The sequence below is a fragment of the Patella vulgata genome, chromosome 8 (genome assembly GCF_932274485.2).
Source record: "Patella vulgata chromosome 8, xgPatVulg1.2, whole genome shotgun sequence".
NCBI classification, from domain to species: Eukaryota; Metazoa; Mollusca; class Gastropoda; family Patellidae; genus Patella; species Patella vulgata.
In genome coordinates this window covers 23,485,140-23,507,363 of record NC_065886.2, presented here as the reverse complement: position 1 = coordinate 23,507,363, position 22,224 = coordinate 23,485,140, and the positions used below count along the sequence as shown (strand labels likewise).

General features: G+C 34.3%; 1 protein-coding gene across 4 annotated transcripts in view; it reads left to right on the top strand.

Moving 5' to 3' along the window:
- LOC126830304 (transient receptor potential-gamma protein) overlaps window positions 1-22,224 on the top strand; it is a 101,899-nt gene that overhangs the window by 26,299 nt on the left and 53,376 nt on the right. For 3 of the 4 annotated variants that reach the window (XM_050560675.2, XM_056102696.1, XM_056102698.1), the window contains exon 2: window positions 19,450-19,881. In XM_050560675.2, coding sequence (XP_050416632.2) covers window positions 19,465-19,881 — 417 coding nt within the window. In that variant the 5' untranslated portion in view covers window positions 19,450-19,464. Of the gene's footprint in view, window positions 1-12,601; window positions 12,933-19,449; window positions 19,882-22,224 lie in introns of those variants that run through there. The other variant, XM_056102697.1, reaches the window with a different exon arrangement.

Below are 22,224 nucleotides of genomic sequence, written 5' to 3'. Positions count from 1 at the left end.
GTAGGTAATTGCCTCCACACCTTTTTCCCCCACAGGCGCCTTTTACCGAAATGTCATTAATTGATTGCAATCATTGATGCTCATGGAGTGATTTTTGCCAGGAAGCTCTGCAACAACCTGCTGTAATTTTGCGTATTTTCATGTTATACAGGAATGTCACTTTTTGTCAATCTAAACGACTTGCCAGGTCCATTGTCTTGCAGGCTAGAAATCCCCTTTATTTTAAAATGAAAGATATTACGACATTATGAGGATAATAGGCACTGATTGTTGTCAAATGGTTAATTTCATTATTAACAGATAGTTGTACTACTAAAGCTGTTTAACCAATTTAAACTCAATTTACTTTATCTGATGGATCGTTAATAATTAATGGTATCTATTTAAAAAGTGTCAGTGTTTTCAGTATATTGTTTATTGATCGATTGATAGCCATTATTGTGCAAGTTTTTTTTTCTATTTTTCAAAAATATTATATACTGATTTAATCTACATTGCACCATTTGTAGTAATGATTAGGAATTCGACAGGATGACTGTCATCTGTCATATTTTTTGTCCCCCGCCTTTCGAAGAAAGCAGGGGACTATTAAAATGGGTTCGTCCGTCTGTCTGTCCGTCTGTCTGTCCGTCACACTTTTTGGGACACAATAACTCTCTTCCTAATTGAGCTAGAATGTTCAAACTTGGTGTATGTGTTTATTAGGTCAATGCCTTGATGGAGTTCGAAGATGAGCATTTTCCGCTTAGGGTAAGCAGAGATAAGCAATTTGATTGGTTGATGCTTTGGGACACGATAACTCTCTTCCTAATTGGGCTAGAATGTTCAAACTTGGTGTATGTGTTGATTAGGTCAATGCCTTGATGGAGTTCGAAGATGAGCATTTTCCGCTTAGGGTAAGCAGAGATAAGCAATTTGATTGGTTGATGCTTTGGGACACGATAACTTTTAATTGAGCTAGAATGTTCAAACTTGGTGTATGTGTTTATTAGGTCAATGCCTTGATGGAGTTCGAAGATGAGCATTTTCCGCTTAGGGTAAGCAGAGATAAGCAATTTGATTGGTTGATACTTTGGGGCACGATAACTCTCTTCCTAATTGAGCTAGAATGTTCAAACTTGGTGTATGTGTTGATTAGGTCAATGCTTAGGGTAAGCAGAGATAAGCAATTTGGTTGGTTGATGCTTTGGGACACGATAACCTTAGTTCTAATTAAGTGAGATTGATGAAACTTGGTGTATAGTTTCATTACAGTAATACCTTGACTAAGTTTGATAATGAGCATTTTCTGCTCAGGGTAAGCAGAGCGATACGCAATTTGATTGGTCGAGACTTTGGAAAACAATAACTCTCCTACTTTGATTGTCCCCCGCCTTTCAAAGAAAGCAGGGAACTATTAAAATGGGTTCGTCCGTCTGTCTGTTTGTCTGTCTGTCCGTTCCGCTTATGGTAAGCAGAGATAAACAATTTGATTGGTTGATCTTCGAATTGAGTAAATGTTCATGCTTATTGTCCCCCGCCTTTCGAAGAAAGCAGGGAACTATTAAAATGGGTTCGTCTGTCTGTCTGTTTGTCTGTCCGTTCCGCTTAGGGTAAGCAGAGATAAACAATTTGATTGGTTGATGCTTTGGGACACTATAACTTTAGTTCTAATTAAGTGAGAGTGATGAAACTTGGTGTATAGTTTCATTACAGTAATACCTTGACTAAGATCGATAATGAGCATTTTCTGCTCAGATTAAGCAGAGCGATAAGCAATTTGATTTGCTGAGACTTTGGAACACAATAACTCTCTAATTATTTTCCTATTTCGGCGGGGGACATCAGCCTCACTGTTGGCTTGTAATAAATAATTTTGCCTGGACAGTGGTGTTTCCAGATGTTAAAGGTCCTAACATTTTCATGCATGATAAATTATACTCTGAATTTTTTGGGCACATCCGAATAGATGCTGTTCCTTACTTGTGTCATTATCCCATGAAGAGTGATTATTAATGTGATAACTGGTAGTTATCAAACAGATATAATCAACACCATTAGTTGTTATTCCTTAATTCAAGAGATCAGTTTTATACTGCTAATATAATTAATCAACGTCAAATATAATTCCTGGTACTTGTCATAAGATTGTTAATCATGTAATTTTATTCCAAGGTGTTACATTAAAATGAAATTATGTTTCTGCAAGCCAGAATCATATTTGTGTCATTAATCAGCTTTTAATCATGCTAATTGTTGAATATGCATATTAATGAATTTAACAGTTTAAGCTCTGGTACAAACAATTGCCATATTCTTGAATAATGCCCATTTTTATTCTCTCATGAAAATGGACAGCAGAATTTCTGCCTACTCTTCATTGAACTTTTATGGGTTAATGTGCACATAGGATCTCGGGTTTTCATCCCATCCAAATGACTAGTTGCCGTTGCTTGCTAGGCCCTCCGTTCTATACCACTAACAAAGAAAAACTCTGCTGAAAAATCCCAAGGTAGTTTTGTCAGCCAACACCAGGATGAAACCCAGAACCTCCTGATTAGTCTGCTAGCATCTCACCCACTGAGCCACTATGGTTCCATACAGAATTTTAGACAAGAACAGCGAATATTGATGGATTTTCAAATGCATATTTGAAACTAAGAAGTCTAGAAGATATATATTTATCACACAGTTCATTCAAACAAAGAAATGCACAACAAAGTTCGTCTTAAATACTGATTCTTTTAGAAGTCAATTATCATGGCAAATAAATCATTTGTAAGCTTGTCTGAGTCTTCTCTGACTGGAAATAGATTATATTAGACAAGCCTCTAATTATGTGGAGAACTTCAGCTATCAGAAGCACAGCACATTGAAGGGGTAAAATGACTTTCTGGGTAAAAACTGGGCATATGTAGGAAACTACGGTGACTTTGTGAGTATGGTGCTGGCTATCACTGCATTCGATCCAGTCTGGGGCCCTTGTTAATGTTTCTTGACTGAGGGCCTAGCATGGAAATATGTATATATTCAGTGAGATTCGATGAAATAAAAGAAGAAATTTTGTGTATACCATTGGCAGCATGTTAATTGGAAATTGTAATGTCTATTAGGGCAAAATCACATCATAGCACACTTGATGTATATCTGTCTTCATAAGCATGATTATTGCAAAAAAGTAGGATGTTAAACCCTATTTTATTTTTGGCAAATCACATTCACGATCAAAAGCAAGAGTTTGTTAAACAAGATCATGGACTAAGGCCGTAAATCGAAAGATAGCAAAATCCTATTCTAAATATACAGGACGAAACTTCGGCTTTTCTACGTTTTGCCTGCGATATCACTTTTAGTGGAAGCAGACGTTGAACAACCACATTAAAGAACCAACTTCATTATCATCAAACAAGATCATGGCAGTCAATTGTGCAGCATACACAATAACACTTTCAATACTCAATTGTACGGATGGTTTCTCTACAAGACATTGTTCTACTGTGTTTCCATTAGAATATTGGTTTGACAATCATATGATCAACGTCGACCACAATTGAAATGGTACTACATGTGACTAAAGTAAAAGCCACAAAACTTTAAAGAACTTAAGTACCGGCTTTCTCAGAAATTTGATCAAGACTAAGCCCTGCAGACGTGATGGAACGCAAATTTGGAGCAAATCTATTCCATCCATTAGGTGTCTGAGAATTAATTCTGCTTGTGAGTTAATATTGTTGTCTTCTATTATTACGATGTATAAATTCTCGAGGGCAGGTCATGTTCTATTTGTATTCTTGCTATTAAATTTGCCATCTTTAGTCATGCAAAGAGCCTGGATTATGGTCTTTATTCCACTTCAATAATTTGTGTTAAGTTTGAAGAGTGGCACTAGACTAACAGCAAACATAGTAATTCATAATATAATGTAGTCTTATAACGTTTATTATAAAATCGAGGGATATATTCCATTGATTGATTCCTATTATCTGAGTCGAATCTATTTTCTCCAAATTGCTTGTGGCCGCAGGGCAGTAATTATGTTTTTCTTTCTTAATTGAAATTTATTTTTAAGATGGTAAATTTTATTTTTATTCCGATTAAAGCCTTAATATGTAGGCTTGCAGCTAGATTGATGCACTTGAGGGAGCCCCCAGCCAGAGTGATCCACTTGAGGCCCCCCCCCCCCAGCCAGAGTGATGCACTTCAGGGAGCCCCCACAGCCAGAGTGATCCACTTCAGGGGGCCCCCCAGCCAGAGTGATGCACTCGATTGAGCCGCACAAGCAGAGAGATCCACTTGAAGGGGAACCCGCTGCCAGAGTGAACCACTTGACGGGGACCTGCAACCAGAGAGATCCACTTGTAGGGGGCCTGTGAACAAAAAGTGCCTATTTCAATCTTTTTAACAAGCTCTCAGAGGCTAAATGATTAATTGATTTTCAAATATAGAGTTTAAGACAATACACAATCAAAAGTAATTTTAATTTAAAAAAAAGCATTTTGATCGCTCCCCCCACCCAAAAAAAGAAAAATCAAATCAATCAATTCTAAGTTATAATCATTTTATGTTTACATTGGTTTCTATTGATTTCAAACAGCCATCAAATATAGTAATAATAACGATACTAGCATTATTCTAGAATAATGTCCATCGTTCATCTCTTGGTAATGTCACAGACTGTGAACTAACGTTATTGTATTTAATATTTAGATTTTTCCAACATTGTATTTGAGAAATGTGTTTGATTCAAAATGTTTGTAAATGATCATTATATAGCATGTATTAACTCAACATGGACATGATTTTTTTTTATAAATTTATATCACTATTGCAGCTTTAATATCTTATCAGATACAATAAGCTTTAATCTCTAATTATTTGTATCTATTGTGTCTACTTTGAATATGGTATTTAGATTAAGTAATCACCTCATGTAGGCATCAAGAGACAGTTTGCTCTTCTAAATCAGATTTGCTTTTTAACTTAATGGCTTGATTGATTGATTTCAAATTTGAATATGGTGTGGTCATATACTGATAACAAATCAAGGTGGCATATGTCTCCTTAAAAGCCATTCTTCCATTTTTTTTGTCCTGCAACATTTTAGCCACCAGCTTCTTACAGCAAGAGATTGTAGAAAGGACGGAATAAATGACATTGGTGACTCAATATTTTTATGCAGTTTTTTTTCTCTTGTTGGATAAACAGGACTGGTTGACCAAAACTGGACACTGGCCCCACATGGCCAGTACCCCTTCAAAACAGCTGCGCATTGAGGACAGTAAGTTATTGATTATGAAAGAAGAGTTCATCAACCTTTAACTAGAAAAGTAGAATTATGGGATGCATATTTCTGTCCACGATTTTAGTAATAGAATTCTAGTTACTCCACTGTGTACTGATCACGTCATTCAGCATTTTACATGATCGATTCCATTGCTGGAGCCACCTCTATGCATGATACATTAAAATTTGATTGTATTTGTTAAAGTTTGTTCTAGTTATCTTAGTTATAGGCCAAAAACTGGACCAGATTTTTAGGACTTTTTCTTCCACCCATCGGTGTTGTAGCTAAAACTATTTTTAAAAATTCAACAAAGTATCCAAGTAGTCGAAACAAGCTCATAGGTGCGAAAAACCTACAAAACAGATATCCAGATTATTTTCTTAATTTAGGATTTTATTTTGTCACAGATTCAGCGATGACTTAACTGGCAAATAACTGCTGACCGACTTATCAGTCAATGAAATCACTGCAATTTGCTGTGATCTTTGAAGGTAAACAAAACATTTCCTTTTGATTGTTGTTCTGCCTAGGTTTTATTTTGTGGTAAAGTTACCCAACATACAGAAACTGGATACGTCTATTTACTTGCGAGTACACGTTATCAACAATGTATGTATGTGGCACATACTATAAATATTTGAAATCGATTAACTCGGCATAATCAAGGGATGGTATTAGCAAATGGCATATACTATTTGGGAAATTGCAGGTAACAGTAAATATACACTAAACGATGTCATTGAACATAACTATGACAACACTTTTGACTAGGAATGCCTGACTGTGCCATCGCCTGCTTGGTCTTGGCTTAATTTACTGCCTCACTAGCTAAGAACTAGTATATTAACAATGCACAACACTAGTACGCCATTTTTTCTGATCGTTAATGCTGTCAATGGCCATCTCAGCACAATATGCGAAGAGAAATTTTAAAAGATACATTATTGCACTTAAGAAACATTGAATTGATGATGTATGTAGCAGAGTACATTAGTCTTGTTGAGATGGTAATTGTTGTCAGCTAATGGATTATTGCATGTGTTATGATTGCTGATTTATATGGTTAAAGGCCAGACCGGAGGAGGATGTACCTCGACATGCTATTTAAAGGACAATTTATTCTATATGAATAGCATGTACTGAAAAACAAGCTTAATGAAATTGTCAGGAATATTGGAAACAACTTGATCACAGTGACAGATCACGGTTGTGGGATAACTAGAAATTTGCGGAAAGGCTGGTGGCTGTGAAATGCCAATCATGTGAGCAAAGACAATAAAGCATAAGGAAGAAAAGTCACGTTTTCCTCCATCATAGAAACTGTTACAGAACCGCCTTTTTATCACTGGTTACTTAAACACAGATATCTAACATTTATCAACCAAATCTTGATCTTATCTTTTTTTATCAGTAGCATATGCTATATTTTTTTTGATCTGGGAATTATCAAGATTGATTTGATATTGGCTAGAATTTCATCCGATATTATTTTTAGTTAACCGCTGCAGGCATCTTCATGAAGCCGTACAAGTTATTCAAGATTAAAGAAACTTAAAAATTCTTGTATACAGGTACTGGTTATTATCGATCAATTTGAATGCAAAATTGGATCATGATTGGGAATCCTGAAAATGTCAAGACAATCCTTATAGCATTCGTGTTTTGTCTGTAATAAAGAAGATTATTCTTTGAATCTCCTGGAGTGTATCCAGGAGTCTTGTTTCAATCATTTTGGTCAATCTTGACATTCAGGATGTGAAATTGACCGGCTGAATAAATGACTGTCAGTCAATTAGAATTTAACCTTAAAGCACAATAGTACTTGTTTGCCTAACCTGGGTTATATTGTGAAATTCTAAATTTTTTAAGAGACAGGGCCCTATTTCTCCAAATCTTAACTAAAGTTAAAAATCCAAATTTTAGTAGATACTTCAATTTTGATTGGCTAAGCACTAAAATCAATCTAGTATTATCCAATCAAATTACTAAAATTTGGATTTTATCTTAGTTAAAATTTCATGAAACAGGCCCCAGGATTTTATTATAATTTTTTATTTGTATAATGTAATATTATCTATTTTAAATATTTATATAACAGTTTGATTTTCTGTGATATTGTTTTTATATATGAATCTATTTTGTTATGATTTAGACTATTTCTTCTTTCACCTTGTTTGACACAACATAGCCCGGTTTCTTTCTTTAAAACACAACAAATACACTTAAATATGAATAACAATGTTGGGATAATGCTAAAAATTAGCATATTCATAGGAAAGAAGTAGTTAGAAGTAAATAAATTATATCACAAATTAACTGGCTAGCAAAGTTTTGAAGTGAAATTGCTCTAAATATGGTCTCTCATTGATGTGCATGTAAAAAGAATCCTTAAGATAACTGGAATTCGATGAAGAATAAACCTATGCATCACCGCCTCGGCAAAATTCCCATCTATGAATTGGACGAGACATTACTCCCCATTGCACCCATCCACATTATCCCAGTTGGTGCAGAACAGAAGTGCATCAAACCCCATTAGCGTCTACTTTATTTATATTTTTTATATCTTTATGTTTGTGTGAAAATGTACATTGATAAATGTGTTTTTTTTTATTGGGTTGTCAGTTATTCCTCACATTTTTATAATCACCTATTGATTATTGAACAGATGGATATCAAACTTTCTTTTATTCATATTCATATGCTGTCATAGCTGTCTCAGATTGAGTACATTCAAACATTCAATTGAATTATAATAAGGCCACAACCATAGAATTTTTGTTCTTCGAGTGAACATGTATTCAAATTTAACTTTCTATTTCTTAGGGAAAAAGATTAATTTGAAAATAAATTAATTCTCAAAAACTTATTGTTCCATATATTGAGCTATAAATTTTAAGCAAAACATTGTTCACATGACCCTAATCAGCTGAGTGGCTATTTGTATATCAAGAGTGAAAACCCCGAAGGACTGAAAGTTATTTTGCTTTGGCCTATATGTCTAGAATACAGTCTTAAAGACAGCCCAAGTAATAATAAATTATCAAATAATAAATGATGTCTGAATCACGGGAAATCATTTGACATCACATCATTATTGGTTATTAATGTCTATATGAATTAAAATACGAACCCAAAAAATATTGGGACATTTCACAAGAAACAGAAAAATGGACTAAAAGAATATACTTCTGTTGTATTGTACTTTTGTATTGTGGAAGCACTGTCAGAGATTATACATTATAGCTGGAAATGAAATCTCAAAAATGTCAACGGAAAATTCATAAATTGTTAAATTGAAAATTATACCCTCAAAGTGAAAGTAAGTATAACCTGTGTCTACATGAACTTTTGCATGGGTATTGATCTCTAATTTCTTACTTTATCGAGAAAAAACCTTTACATTTTCAATACAAATGAAGATTTGTAATGAAATTTTTTTTGTAATCATCTCAATCGAGTTGGTCAAATGTTCATTCTCTCGATGTGTTTGGCTAGAGATAATAATTGTGTGTAGAGTTAAGATTCAATAACCTATATGATGACATCTCGAGGCATATCAATTCCTCGTATGTTGTAAAGCTGACGAGTTCTCGCTGCTTTCTATTTCATTTTATGCCAAGAATAATCTGAACAGAGAATGTAATTTCCTGTGGGTTCTTTGACCATCTTAGTTACGTTTACTTTGGTGTCTGTAACCGTATAGACAATAGTTTCGCTTATTTTGATATAGGATAGGCTTATGAGATTGTGCAATGTGGATTGTTTAAGTTTGGGGTTTGGTACATGTCTTTAAGTCCATATTGCAGGAGACAAATAAAATTAATCTCAACGCTTATCTCAGATAAAATGTTAAGATCACAGTTGTCTGTATATCTTCGGTTGATTTTGATTATATACACAGAAATGAAATGAAATGAAAATGAGATTTAATATCGTACCCTTCTGCTCCATCCATGCTAATGAAGACAGGCATATCCCGGATGCAGTGTGCTATGAAGGAGAGATTTTTTCCGGATAGTAGTGTTGCAGCCTACACTTATTTTGAATTCCAACTGTCTAGGGTTCTTTTATGTGCATGCAAATGTGTAGGCTTACACAGGACCTCAGTGTTTCGTCAGACCGTCCATTCTGCACCACTGACCATCGGTTTCAAGAGATTATTTTGGTTTTTGAGTTCTCAGTAGTTGACCTAGTCAAAAAACATTTCATGAACCCTGTGCACATAAAGGGTTTCTTTCTTTCCCAATTGATATGCTAAAATAAATTTAGATTACCACAGAGAAATTGTTAACTCTTGCAATTTCTGGAAAGTTAATATTTTCCTCTACTTAATGCAAGCAAAATGTACTCAAGTTGATATTTAACATTTAATTAAAAACATTATATCAAAATATCAACTGTTAATAAATTCCTGGCTTGAATTCAATCGGATTAAAAAGAGGTCCATTATAAGATTTCAACAAAACTCCTAGGTCAAAATGAAATGGGGTTTAACGTTCAACTGTTCTGCTCCGGCTGGACTAATGTAGACAAGCATATGCCATACAGTGTGCTATGATGGAAATTTTGCCCGGACAGCGGCTCAACGGCCTACTCTTAATCAAATTCCAACTGCTATGGGATCTTTTACGTGCACGTCAATATGTACACAGTTGGTTTTACGTCACATCCGAATGTCTAGACAGCTGTCTTTGTCAGGCCCTCCATCCTGCACCACTGACAAGGGGAAACCACACCAGAAAATCATGATGAACTTTCTCGGTCAACACCAGGAGCGAACCCGCGACCACCATGACTCCCCTCATAGGTCGAATATTGAGGATGGAATGGTGGCAGATTTTCAATTCTTTGTATTTAAGATACTGTGATTTGCTAAATATTTGCTAACATTCAGAATCCTCTGAAGATCATCCAAGCTGGGAGGTTATATATGCAGTTTATTTTTTGGTTTTAATAACTTGATCAAATACTAAATAATCTGTTCATGGACTTTGTATATTGTGGATTGAGCTGTGAAAAGTTAGATATTATCCAAAAATTCAAATGATGATCAATGACTTTAGATGTATCAAATAATTTTTGTTTTATAAGACCCTTAAAGAAAACACCGGAACACAAACCATATGTGTAACGAAAGAGAAGTCCGGGTAATCTTCAAATGAAATCAAAGCTTTACAGATGAACTGAAAAATTATTAAATTCTATTTCACAGGCTGCAGAAACCAAAAATTGGGGATGAAATGAATTTCAAATCATTTCATGTTGCTAAAACTGGATGAGCAGAGGTCACCTTCGTATTTATCTGATTTAATTACACCTTATGTACCTTCTGGTACCTGACATTCATGTAATTAAAATCAATTGGTATGCCCTGTACCAAATTCTAAAGTTGGTGAGAGGTCATGCGCAAATATCTATGCCAAGGAAGTTGTGATCCAGTAATCTGTTTTTCTGTTAGACCTGACAGTATTTATATGGTAACCCAAATTAAAGATGCATTATGTAAGACTTAGATACAGAGCTGACAGTTCTCACTATAATAGTTAAAAAATAGATAATAAAAAAAAATTCAGTCAAATTACTTCATTCTAAGCGAAGTTATTTTTAATTATACTGTTTGATATAGCGTAGTCTCGATTTTCATTAGTACCATTGTTACACTAATAAACAAAGCCTTGGTTATCTGTTTTTATATTAAATTATTAATTGGCGATTGTGTTTCAATCCATTTAAAATCACAACCATCTGATGTTCTAGAGAGTTGATTACGGACTTGTCACGAGAATAAATGTCTAATAATTTATATAACATCTGAGGGAAAAAGGATTTAGCTCTTACATAACACATCTTTAACTCACTGCTGCTGCCTTTTTCTAAGAAAAACTGTGGATGAATGAGGTTGAACTGGTATATATCACCAGCCATGATATTTTTGTGGTATTCTGAAGTATGGAGCTTATTGTGAATAAAAGGTTCAGAAATCAATTTAGATTTTTAATGCTGGAAGAAAGGAAAAGCGGCTGTGTTGATTGATGATATAGATGGTCAATATATCTACATGATAAATTATATACAATGAAGAATCTATAGTGGAGAATATTGATATAATACGTGTCATATAACCAGACGTTATTTTCTCATGAATATTTTTCTTGGGGTTGTAGTTGATAAATGACTGGGATGTAAATACATGAATACAATATATAACCATTTGTATGTGTAACCCGATTTTGTCGATTCATAACTACTGCCATATTTTTTGGCAGAAAACTAATTTATACCGAGGTTGGGGTGGGCCACAATAATATATATAATGATTATCCATCGAGGATAAATGAACAGGCATGTTTTATTAGCTGGGCAATCGTAAAACACTTAACAAGTAGGGAGAGAGAGAAATTGAGTTTAACGTCCACTCGACAGACTAGCTCATTTTGGGACTAACATATGGTTTAATTTTATTTCAATAATTTGTTTGCATGTAGGGGTCTACAGCAGTGGGAGGAAACCGGAGGACCCAGAAAAACCCCACAAGGTTGAACAGGCAACCCAACTCCTTGTAACGTACAACCAGGGATTCGAAACCACGCCAGTTAACTCAATGATAGGCCTCATGATACAGCGTGCCTGTTCTAACCATTCGGCCATACAACCTCCTTTAACAAGTAACGGCCTCAAAGATAGTTTCCAGTGCGGTTGGGCCATAAGTAGAGAGAGAGAGAGAGACCACTCAACACAAACTAGGTCATTTTGGGACTAACACAAGGTTCAATTTTATTTCAATAACTCGCTTACGTGTGGGGGTCTTTAGCAGTGGGAAGAAACCAGAGGACCCGGAGAAACCCCACGTGGTTGGACAGACGATCCTACCCCTTGTCATGTAGAACCGGGGAATCGAAACCACGCCAGTTGACTCAATGACACACCTAATGATACAATGTGCACAAGCTAATCTTTCGGCCGCCCAACCCCCCTGTCACTCAATACAATTGAACACTGAATTCTGCAATAGAGATACTTAAACCTGTTATGAAATCTAGCAATCATTTCTGAAGGACTTAATATTTTTATTTGAAATATTCATACAAGGTGCATAATGTTCTCATTTGAAATATATCATACAAAGTGAAAATCTGTTATTAGATTTAGGCGTTTCATTTTTTATTAGTCCTTGAATATAGCCAGAAATATGGGAAATACCCCCTTAAAACATCCTTCCTCTTCAATGATACACACTATTAAACCCACTAATTGACGACCTTTGCCTCTTTGTATAGTGAGATATGTCATCTAGGAAATTGTCTTCATTCGTTCATCAATTTATTGATGTATCCTGCTTTTAGCAGGTAGCATAACACTCTTTGACAACTCAATAGCACTTCTATTGGACAATCTTTATTTTCACCACATTGAAAGAAGGAAATGTTTTTATCGATGTGAAGCTGTGAAGATCAATTAGTATATGTTTACATGACGGTGATAGTACATAACAGATAATATTGACTTTGATGTAGGTCTTTCCTTTAATACGAATATCTGAGCTCATTAGTATCTTGGCTTTGAACAGTCTTTCTTCCTGAAGTGATCCTGGAACCAATATTCAGTTATGATACATAGATTTATAGAAGACTATGAGAATCATTTTTCACACATATATTTGAAATCTGTAAGTATATTTACTTTGACTAATGTGATTGTGAAAGCGATACAGCTCCTTAGATGTGATGAAAATAACATTAAAGCTTGTTTTGATTATAGGTTTTTCTTTTGATTGATTTCAAAATTGAAATTGACATTGAATTTATATAAGTTACCATTAGGCCTGGAAATAATGATTTAACTTGTACCTGATGAAATATCCAAAACTAAGGAACTAGTGTACAAGACATTTGCCAGAAATCAATTTGTAATATCAATAAAAACACTGATCATGGACAAATCTGTGTTGGTTAAGAGAGAGAGAGAGAGAGAGAGAGAGATGGGGTTTAAGGTCCACTCCACACAAACATATGATTCAATTTTATTTGGTAATTTAACTTGTTTGTAGGGATCTTTAGCTGTGGGAGGAAACTTGAGGACCCAAAGAAAACCATGAGGTTGGACAGGTGACCCTCTTGTCACGTACAAACAGGGAATCAAAAGCACACCACTTGACTCAATGACAGACATTATGATACAATCGCACATGTTAACCAATATTCGGCCACCTCAACCCCTCAGTAATATAATTATTTTTATTTTCCAAACTTTATTGTTGGTGAGTGGTGGGACTGTGAAATACAAATTGAAGTTGTTATAGCCTAATGTTTAAACTGTAATAATGTCTTTTTTGGTCATTGATGCGTGGGCATAAATGGTATGCATCACCACAAAGTAATTATGACAGTTGCTGTTCTTTTTTGCATCGTTTTCCAATATCTGTAGTTAGGAAAAATGGCATACAGCAATCTGTCTTCCGCATGATTTTATTGGACATGACAAACGTAAATTAGATGTTGACTACAAATGTCAATTTTATCAGATGAAAGATGAAAATGGTTAAAAATGATCTGTTATATGGAGATATTGGTTATATTATGATGTACATGTTTTGTGACAAATTATAATACTCAAGGGTCGAATCTAGGAGATTCTCTATTGCTAAGTTAAAGGATTACTTCCACTGATGTATCTGTTGTCATAGATAATCGGTGTTCTGTTACTGGTCAAACCCTTTCAAATATTTATCTTTAACCCGAACCTAACAATCAATCCGAGCATTCATTCTGTTGTTAGAGACAGAGAAATGGGGTTTAACATCCACTTGACAAACACTAGTTTATTTTTAGGGTTCTTTAGCTGTGGGAGTAACGTCGTAGAAAACCCATTGGAGAGGCACTCCTACTCCTTATCACGTACACTAAAGACCTTAAGATCTATGCATTAAACCATTCGCCCCCACCCCATTGTTAGAGGTTGCCAGCTAGGTGTTTTGAGTGACATTAGACAGCATGTGCTCAGACTCTTTTTAAAACAGTTGATGTCACTTGCCTTTATATTGTCATCAAATCACTGTGTTCTCATTTTTTGTTAGAAGCCACACCTCCATTTATGTCAGTACTTGGGATATCGCCATTCCCGCTTTCTCAAGAGATTAAGGTTAACTGAAATTTGGAACATACCTAGGACATCGCCAGTCCAGCTTTCCCAAGAGTTTTAGCTTGACTAAATTTTCGGAACATACTTGGGATATCGCCAGTCCAGCTTTCTCAGGAGTTTTAGGTTGACTGATGTATCAAAACATTCTTGGGGTATTGCAAATCTGGTTTTCCCAAGTTTAAGAGTTGACTGATGTTTTGGAACAAACTGGGGATATCACCATTCCAGCTTCACTGAAATTTTGAAAAGATTATATTAATTGAAAAAATCCTGTGAACAAAGATGGATCTTGAACAAATGTACTTACATTTTATACAATACTTTGGCCATATTTATGTGTGTTAACAGAGATAAGACAGGAGCTATCACGGAAGATGACAGGAAAAAGCCTGTTGTCAATTTTCAATGTTTGCTTTTCCTCCACATCGATATTACACCACTATAATTGCACCTGATAACGTATATTAGTGGATTTAACGTCATCACAACGACTTACGGACCACAAATAACCAGTTTTAACGTCCAGCTACTCACTATGTCTTTATTGGATAATTAACTTGAAGACATTGTCAAGATCTTGCTACTCAATGCCTGACATATTCAAATCCAGTTAAAATGACAACCCAGCCTTTTCCTGTTGCCACGATTCTCATCTAATGACAGTTCTCAAAAACCCTGGAGATGACTTTCCTAATTTTTTTGTTGAGAATAGTTTTCTTTGGTTCTGTGGCATGAAGTGTTTTCTGCTTGTCAAGTCGTTAGTTATGTTATCAAGGAAGTCACGCTTCACCTTCCAACAAACAAACCAAACTGTCAGGATTAATTTCTTTAAAATCAATCTCTTCTGTTGTGATTACTGAGTTTTGTGAAGAGGAAATGATACCATAAAGCAAATCATAGCTGGTTAATTAGGGATTTATTATTAGAAGATTATTGGAAGAAAGGGCTCCAGGTGGCGAGATTCTGGAAAGTTGATAACTAACATACTTCTGTATCCTGCTAAAATTTAAAATATATCAAATGAAATATAAGGTAAAAGAGATTATACTCTGTTAACCTATATTGTTTTGTTTTTTTAGATCAATTGATATATCTTGTTTTTACAAATATTTTCCTTGGGTTTTATTAATAAAACTATTTTATATTAAAATAATAATGTTTATCTCTCAGAGTTTATCAATATTCATAGTAAATGGACACACAACTCTCCAGTATAAAACATCTGCAATGTGTTATTTTTATGTAACATCAGTTTGAATATATTAATAATGTACTGGTTGAATATGAAAATATTTAAAACCGGTATAGGGAAATGCTTCTTGGTTATTCTTAGAAATGTTTAATATGTTTAGCAGTGATACATATTTAGATAGCAAAGTTTGATTAGTTACTTTTGGTCATTCCCCCCAAATTTTCCAGTCATGTTTCCTCTTGGTCTGTGGTGAAGATCGGAAAGTCTGGCAAGAAAAAGTGTCTAGTTCTTCAAACTATTACAGTAGTTGAGCCTTTCGCTATTTAGGAATTTCTGGATTTATATTTTTTGTGTTTCCATGGAAACAAATTTGACTTAGTTTTTGGTGTACAATTTTGTTTCCGGTGCATATCTCATAAACTGTTCAAGATATCTTCATAAAACTTTGTGCAAACATTAACCTATTAGAGTAGTTGTGCCTTTTGCTAATTTGGAATTTTTCGGATTTAATAATGTTTGTTTCCATGGAAACAAAATTGACTTAGCTTTTGGTGTACAGTTTTGTTTCCGGAGCATATCTCACAAACCATTCAAGATATCTCCATGAAATTTAGTACAAACATCAACCTGTGATAGTAGTTGTGTCTTTTGCTAATTAAAAATTTCTTGGATTTAATCATTTTTGGGTTTCCATGGAAACAAATTTCTCTGTTGAATGATTTTTGAATTTTTACTACACATGTGACTTAGTTTTTGGTATATAATTATTATTCAAGAGCATGTCTCAGAAACTGTTCAAGATACCTTTATAACACTTTTATTTTCTGATGACCGTCCTTCTCTCCCAATTTCGTTTTTAGAGCATATTTTATTATCCGTTCAAGAAATCTTTTTGAAACTTTGTACAAACATCAACCTATTTTAGTATTTTATTTTCTGATGTATAAGCTTATTGTTTAACACACAGTAGCTGATTAATGTAGGCCGAGCTACTGTGTTCAGAGTGTGAATCCTCTGACTAGTCCCATTGATATTCCAAGAAATTGTTTTTCCTTATGCCTTCCAAACAAGTGCAAGGGCGCGGGATGGTGATGACTAGTCATCTTGTTTACTTTTGTGTGAGGGGGGTGGGGTGGATAGCCGAATAGTTAGCATGTGCGCCCTGTATCATAAGGTCTGTCATTGAGTCAACTGGCGTGGTTTCGATTCCCCAGAGGTACAAGGAGCAGGATCGCCTGTCCAACCTTGTGGGTTTTCTCCCGGTTCTCTGGTTTCCTCGAGTGTCGAGTGGATGTTAAACCTCATTTCTCTCTCTCTCTCACTTTTGTGTGAAAGTACGATACCAGAGGCCTTTCTGTTTCCTGTATCTCTATTACCGTTTCTGACTAATTTTTGCAAAGTACACTTAAAACTCACAACTAAATGTGGGTAAGTCTGCTATTAACTCTGTCTTTATCATACAAATCTGATGTAGATCTAAATTCTCAAATATCATGCCGTAATTTAATACGGTGCCTTCATCTTTTAACAAGATGCTAACTTATTTAATCTATTTATATACACAACTTCCAATATTGATCAGAAATTCTGAAGTCGAAGAAAATGTAGACTTTGAGAAAAAATCTTCAGATGTACTGAGGAAGAAACATTCTTTGAGTTGTGATTTATATTAGATTATTTGATGTGTGTGGCAATAACTTCGTACTTCAGGGATGAAAGATTTTGTTGGTTAAAATAATTACGTAATAATTTGAGATACCTCAAACAAGATCTCCTCGCTTAATTTTGTTGATATAAACACCATTTGAAATGTATTGCTTCAACCAATAGTTCTTCCAATGCTGTGCCGCTTTTCTATTTCAAACAACCCTTTTCAAGTTCATTGCTTCAAGAGATAATTTTCCAGAACCATGTCATTTTTTTTTCAAATAATCATTGGTAATAATAACCTTTTGACATTTGGATCTATAGCTATACTTCTACTGAAGCATAAAAGCAAGTTTTAAGAAATATTTTCTCAACAGTCCCGAACTATACATAACCACTGATTGCAAAACATAATCTAAACCAATAGGAAAAACATATTTGTTAACAAAAATATTTGTCTCTTTCCAAGTAGTTAATGGGGAATGAAAAGTACATGTATTATGTTTAACCCCCATTTAATTTAATGGGAAACTTTTTTTTAAACTATTGACAAAATTTTTAAGACTGCTGTCTATAATACATGTAGACTTTCCAGAATGATCAATGCGTGGCTTTACTTACCAGTAGTAATGTGTGGGTAATGGGAACACTAAAATATCAACATCACAGAGAGAGAGAGAGAGAGATTCCCTGCTTGTATGTGACAAGGAGTATCGTCGCCTGTCCAATCTTGTGGGTTTTCTCTGTGTCCTCCCTGTGCTAAAGACCTGTATGCACGAGCAAATTATTGAACTAAGATATAACCATTTGTTAGTCCGGAAATGACCTAGTTTGTGTTGAGTGGATGTTACATCCCATTTCTCTCCTTCTATCTCTCACTTAACCCTGGAGGGAACATTTACATCATTATGAGATGAATCTGGACAGATATTTGAAACTAAAATCATAAGGCCACATCAATTTCAATTTTTATTCTTCAGGAATACATTTTGCTTCTTGGGGTTTTTTTTAAACAAAAAAGGTCATTTAAAGACAAATAGCATTAGCACATGGTTGCTTTTCTCAAAGGCTTAATCTAGTTCGAAATATATATAACAATAATTCCTCTAACAGGGATTAATTGCTGATCCAGACTGGAGTTGAAGATTGTTATTAGCCATGATATGTTTCACCATTTCTGATCAGAGAATATCTAGACTAAGATTATTCTAATTTCATTATCTGGTCAAAATATTTATTCATAAAAACCCACAGTCTTGTAAGATAATAATTTAATTCATTTGATAGTGTTCCTAAAAACCAACTTGCTTGCTATGGTGTTGATACAATATATCACAGTACTTTATCATCCAGAAACAAGAAAGTCATTATTAATAAAATTTAAACATATATTTTGAAAAGAAGATTGTAAAATTCATTGAATGATTAAGAACTAAATAGGCTTTTGTAAAGTGCATACCAGTGATATAATATTTGGTAAATTAAGAGCTTTAAAAAACCATTATATTTTAGTATGAAAAGATTTGTTAGCTTTTGTTAGCTGTTTCATAATAAATTAAAATAGTGCTGATTTTAAAGAATGGTCAATCACTAATGGTAAACAATGGTAAGAGTGTTGATAAAGATGTTAAATGTGACATAAAAAAAACATGTAGAAAATTTGCAGGTTTGAATGACAAAAATCTCGCCCTAGAGCCATAATGTTTTTTTTTTAGGTCAGCTAATAGGAATTACATGTAGTCTAGTTTTGTATCTTATCATAATCCTTAAATACAAAAGCATGGATGACATATATTTGGCTTCTGTTAACCTAATAAGTTGATACAATGTTGTTGTGTATAATTTATGGTGACTTCCAGAAATAAACAATTCAAGAAAGGTTTAATGGACATAGGCCCAGAGCTCTTAGTATGGCCATTTCTGCTAGTTAGTATCTGACTGACTGACATCAATGCCTGACAGACAAATCTACCAGTCAGTATCTGGCTGACCCGGACTGACAAATCTAGTTGAATTTGTATGTTTATTAACTTACAAATAAATGAAAAAAAATCATAAAAAGTTATGATGTATTAATTAATTTTCCTACAATCCTACAGAAAAAGTCCTATAGATATAAGAGAAGCTGAACTGGGAAATTATTTCAAATCTTTTATTCAAGGTGTTGAAAAACTGAATAAATGTTGTTTTTTTTTCCTCATTTCAGAAATAAACAGTCACCATGGACAAGGTTTACCTTAAATACAAGGAGGCCATGATGAACCCAACCAGACTTATGGATGAACTAGGGATAGAGTCAGATGGGGTGGACTCCCTGGGAATGGGGATCATTCGTAAGGAGGTAGACTTGACGAATGAGGAGAAACAGTATTTATTAGCAGTTGAACGTGGAGATGTACCATCGACTCGACAGATTTTACTACAGAGTTCTTCAAATGGAATTAATATCAATTGTGTGGATCCGTTAGGCCGTAGTGCTCTTCTTGTGGCTATCGAAAATGAGAATATTGAAATGATTGAACTTCTGTTACAATATAATGTGGAAGTAGGAGATTCTTTGTTACATGCTATTAATGAGGAAAATGTTGAGGCTGTGGAATTAATATTGAATCATGAAGTTAATACCAAAGGAGAAGAGGTAGGACCTTTAATCAATTATTTAATAATGAATTGTCTTTTGAATTTATTGGTATGTTGGGTCATATAAACCCCTTGGTATATTAAGTCACAAACCTTCTTTCTGTGCTGAGCATATGCCCTCTTGCTATGTTAGGTTATTTGTATCCTCTTGGTATATTGGTCATACTTGATATGAAACAGTTACTTACATATGTACACACATGTTTAACCTCTCTGATATTCTTTATTAAGCGTATCCTGAAGTCGCTAAATGAAACGCTCAAAGACATTAGGCACTCCCTGCAGCAGTTTGAGTTCTCAGTTTTAGTTTATTAATGGCTGCCGTAGCGCTATTAACCTTTTAATGCTCGAACTTTGTTAACATTTAAGATTTATAATAATGAAGTAGGTGGTTCCATTAGCTGCAGATCTTCTGTTAAAATCTGGTTACTACAGTCACTTTAAATTTGATGGAAAAGTTAAACCAATTGATCAGATTTGACGTGTTAAAAGGGTCATTTATCAACAAATTTACATTTGAAAAACCCTTTCAACAGTTTATAATAATTACATTTACTTTCACCATGACAAAATAATTAACAATTTAGGTTAACCCTTTAACAATCGGACAGCCCATAAGTACTGCTTACTAGCTATATAATATAGACCGTCTGTGTGAAGAGCTGTTGAGAGAGCAATAGGGCATTTTTGAAAATCAGCTACAAACCTCAATGCTGAATGTCACTTTTCTTTGAATGTCTCTATTGGGAGTAGTCAATATTTACATAAACCATGGCACAATACATCAGATCATTCAGATATTATCTTAAAAAGGCAAAAAAATGTATCACAATTAGAAATAATCCTTCATAAAGATTGTGCTGGATTGTATGGAAAAGATATAAATGACAGCACAAAGATGTCAGTCTAGAATCAATAGAAACCTTTGTAAATTTTGTATGGCCATCAATTTGAATAATTTTCAGACCAGATTGATTTAAAGTAACTGATTGGTTACTTCACATATTGTTGCATGGCCTTAAAACGCCTTTCTTCTTCTTGTGAAATTGAGATTTAAGTGATTAAAACTAACAATGAGATTAGTATATATGATTTCAGATACTTTATACCCAATTGTCTCTCTTCCTCCTTAAGACAGTGGCTCGCTGACCTGAAGATCATGGGTCTGCCGTGTCGCTCCCGGTGTTGGCTGTGAAAGTTCATAGGGATTTTCCGGCGTGGTTGCCCCTTGTCAGTTTTGCAGCAGCCGCATAATCCATTACACCAAATTCTTCTATTTTGTTCCAATGCCAAATGGAGTTAAGGAAGGGAAATTGAAATGGACTCATCCATCTTTTCCTCCAGTTTTTGTTTCCAGAGAATATCTCATAAACCGTCCCAGATATCTTTTTAAATCTTTATACACACTTCAACCTATTATAGTAGTTGTGGCTTTTACAAATTACAAATTTCTACGATTTAATCATTTTTGTGTTTCCACTGAAACATATTTTGTTTTTTGTATACAAGGCTGTGTAAGGTCGATGACTGCATGAATCTTGTTAGTATGTATATTAAACAGTACACAATCTGGACTTCAATTTATTAAATATGTTAATGAATGGTAAAATGTTATAATAATTTCATTGTGATATACAAAAACAATAAATTGATATACTCCAGAGAATAATTGGTGGAGTTTTGTTTTACATTGTTCAATTATTCATAACATATTGTAACATTCACAGACAATATGCCACATGATTATTTTATATTTGTATTGATATTCTAATGTTTCATGACTTTTAATACAATAGGAAAGTCATAAAACGGTCATAGCGTTGGTCTATCATTATACTGATGATCTATATAATGAACCATTAAATACACAGTATAATGTGGAAATTAATGAAACTATGTCATTCTTGTCATGTTTATTGTCAGTGTTCTTAATAAAACATTTTGTCTGTCTCTATACTGCCAGTGGCACTGGGGAGAAGGATCTGAATGTGAACAGTCACAAGGATTCTTTTAGGCCTGCATCAAGTTCAAATGGCTTGACTAAAAATAATATTCAAACAATCTGCTATGGCAGTGCATGCTGTTATGGATTGGAGTTTAGTGTCTCGTCACCACACTAAACTGAGTCTTTTTTAGACTGGTTTTGTTTATTCCATGGTTATGTGTGCAATGTGAGGGGGAGAATTTTGCCAAGACAACAGTGTTTCTACCTACTCTTCTGTGAGTTTAGTCTGCTAATGGTATTTGGACCCTAGTATTTCATATCATCCGAACAACTAGGAAAGTTAAATATTTAAACTGACTTAATTTTTTAATGTCATTGGTGCACTGACTGACCAAA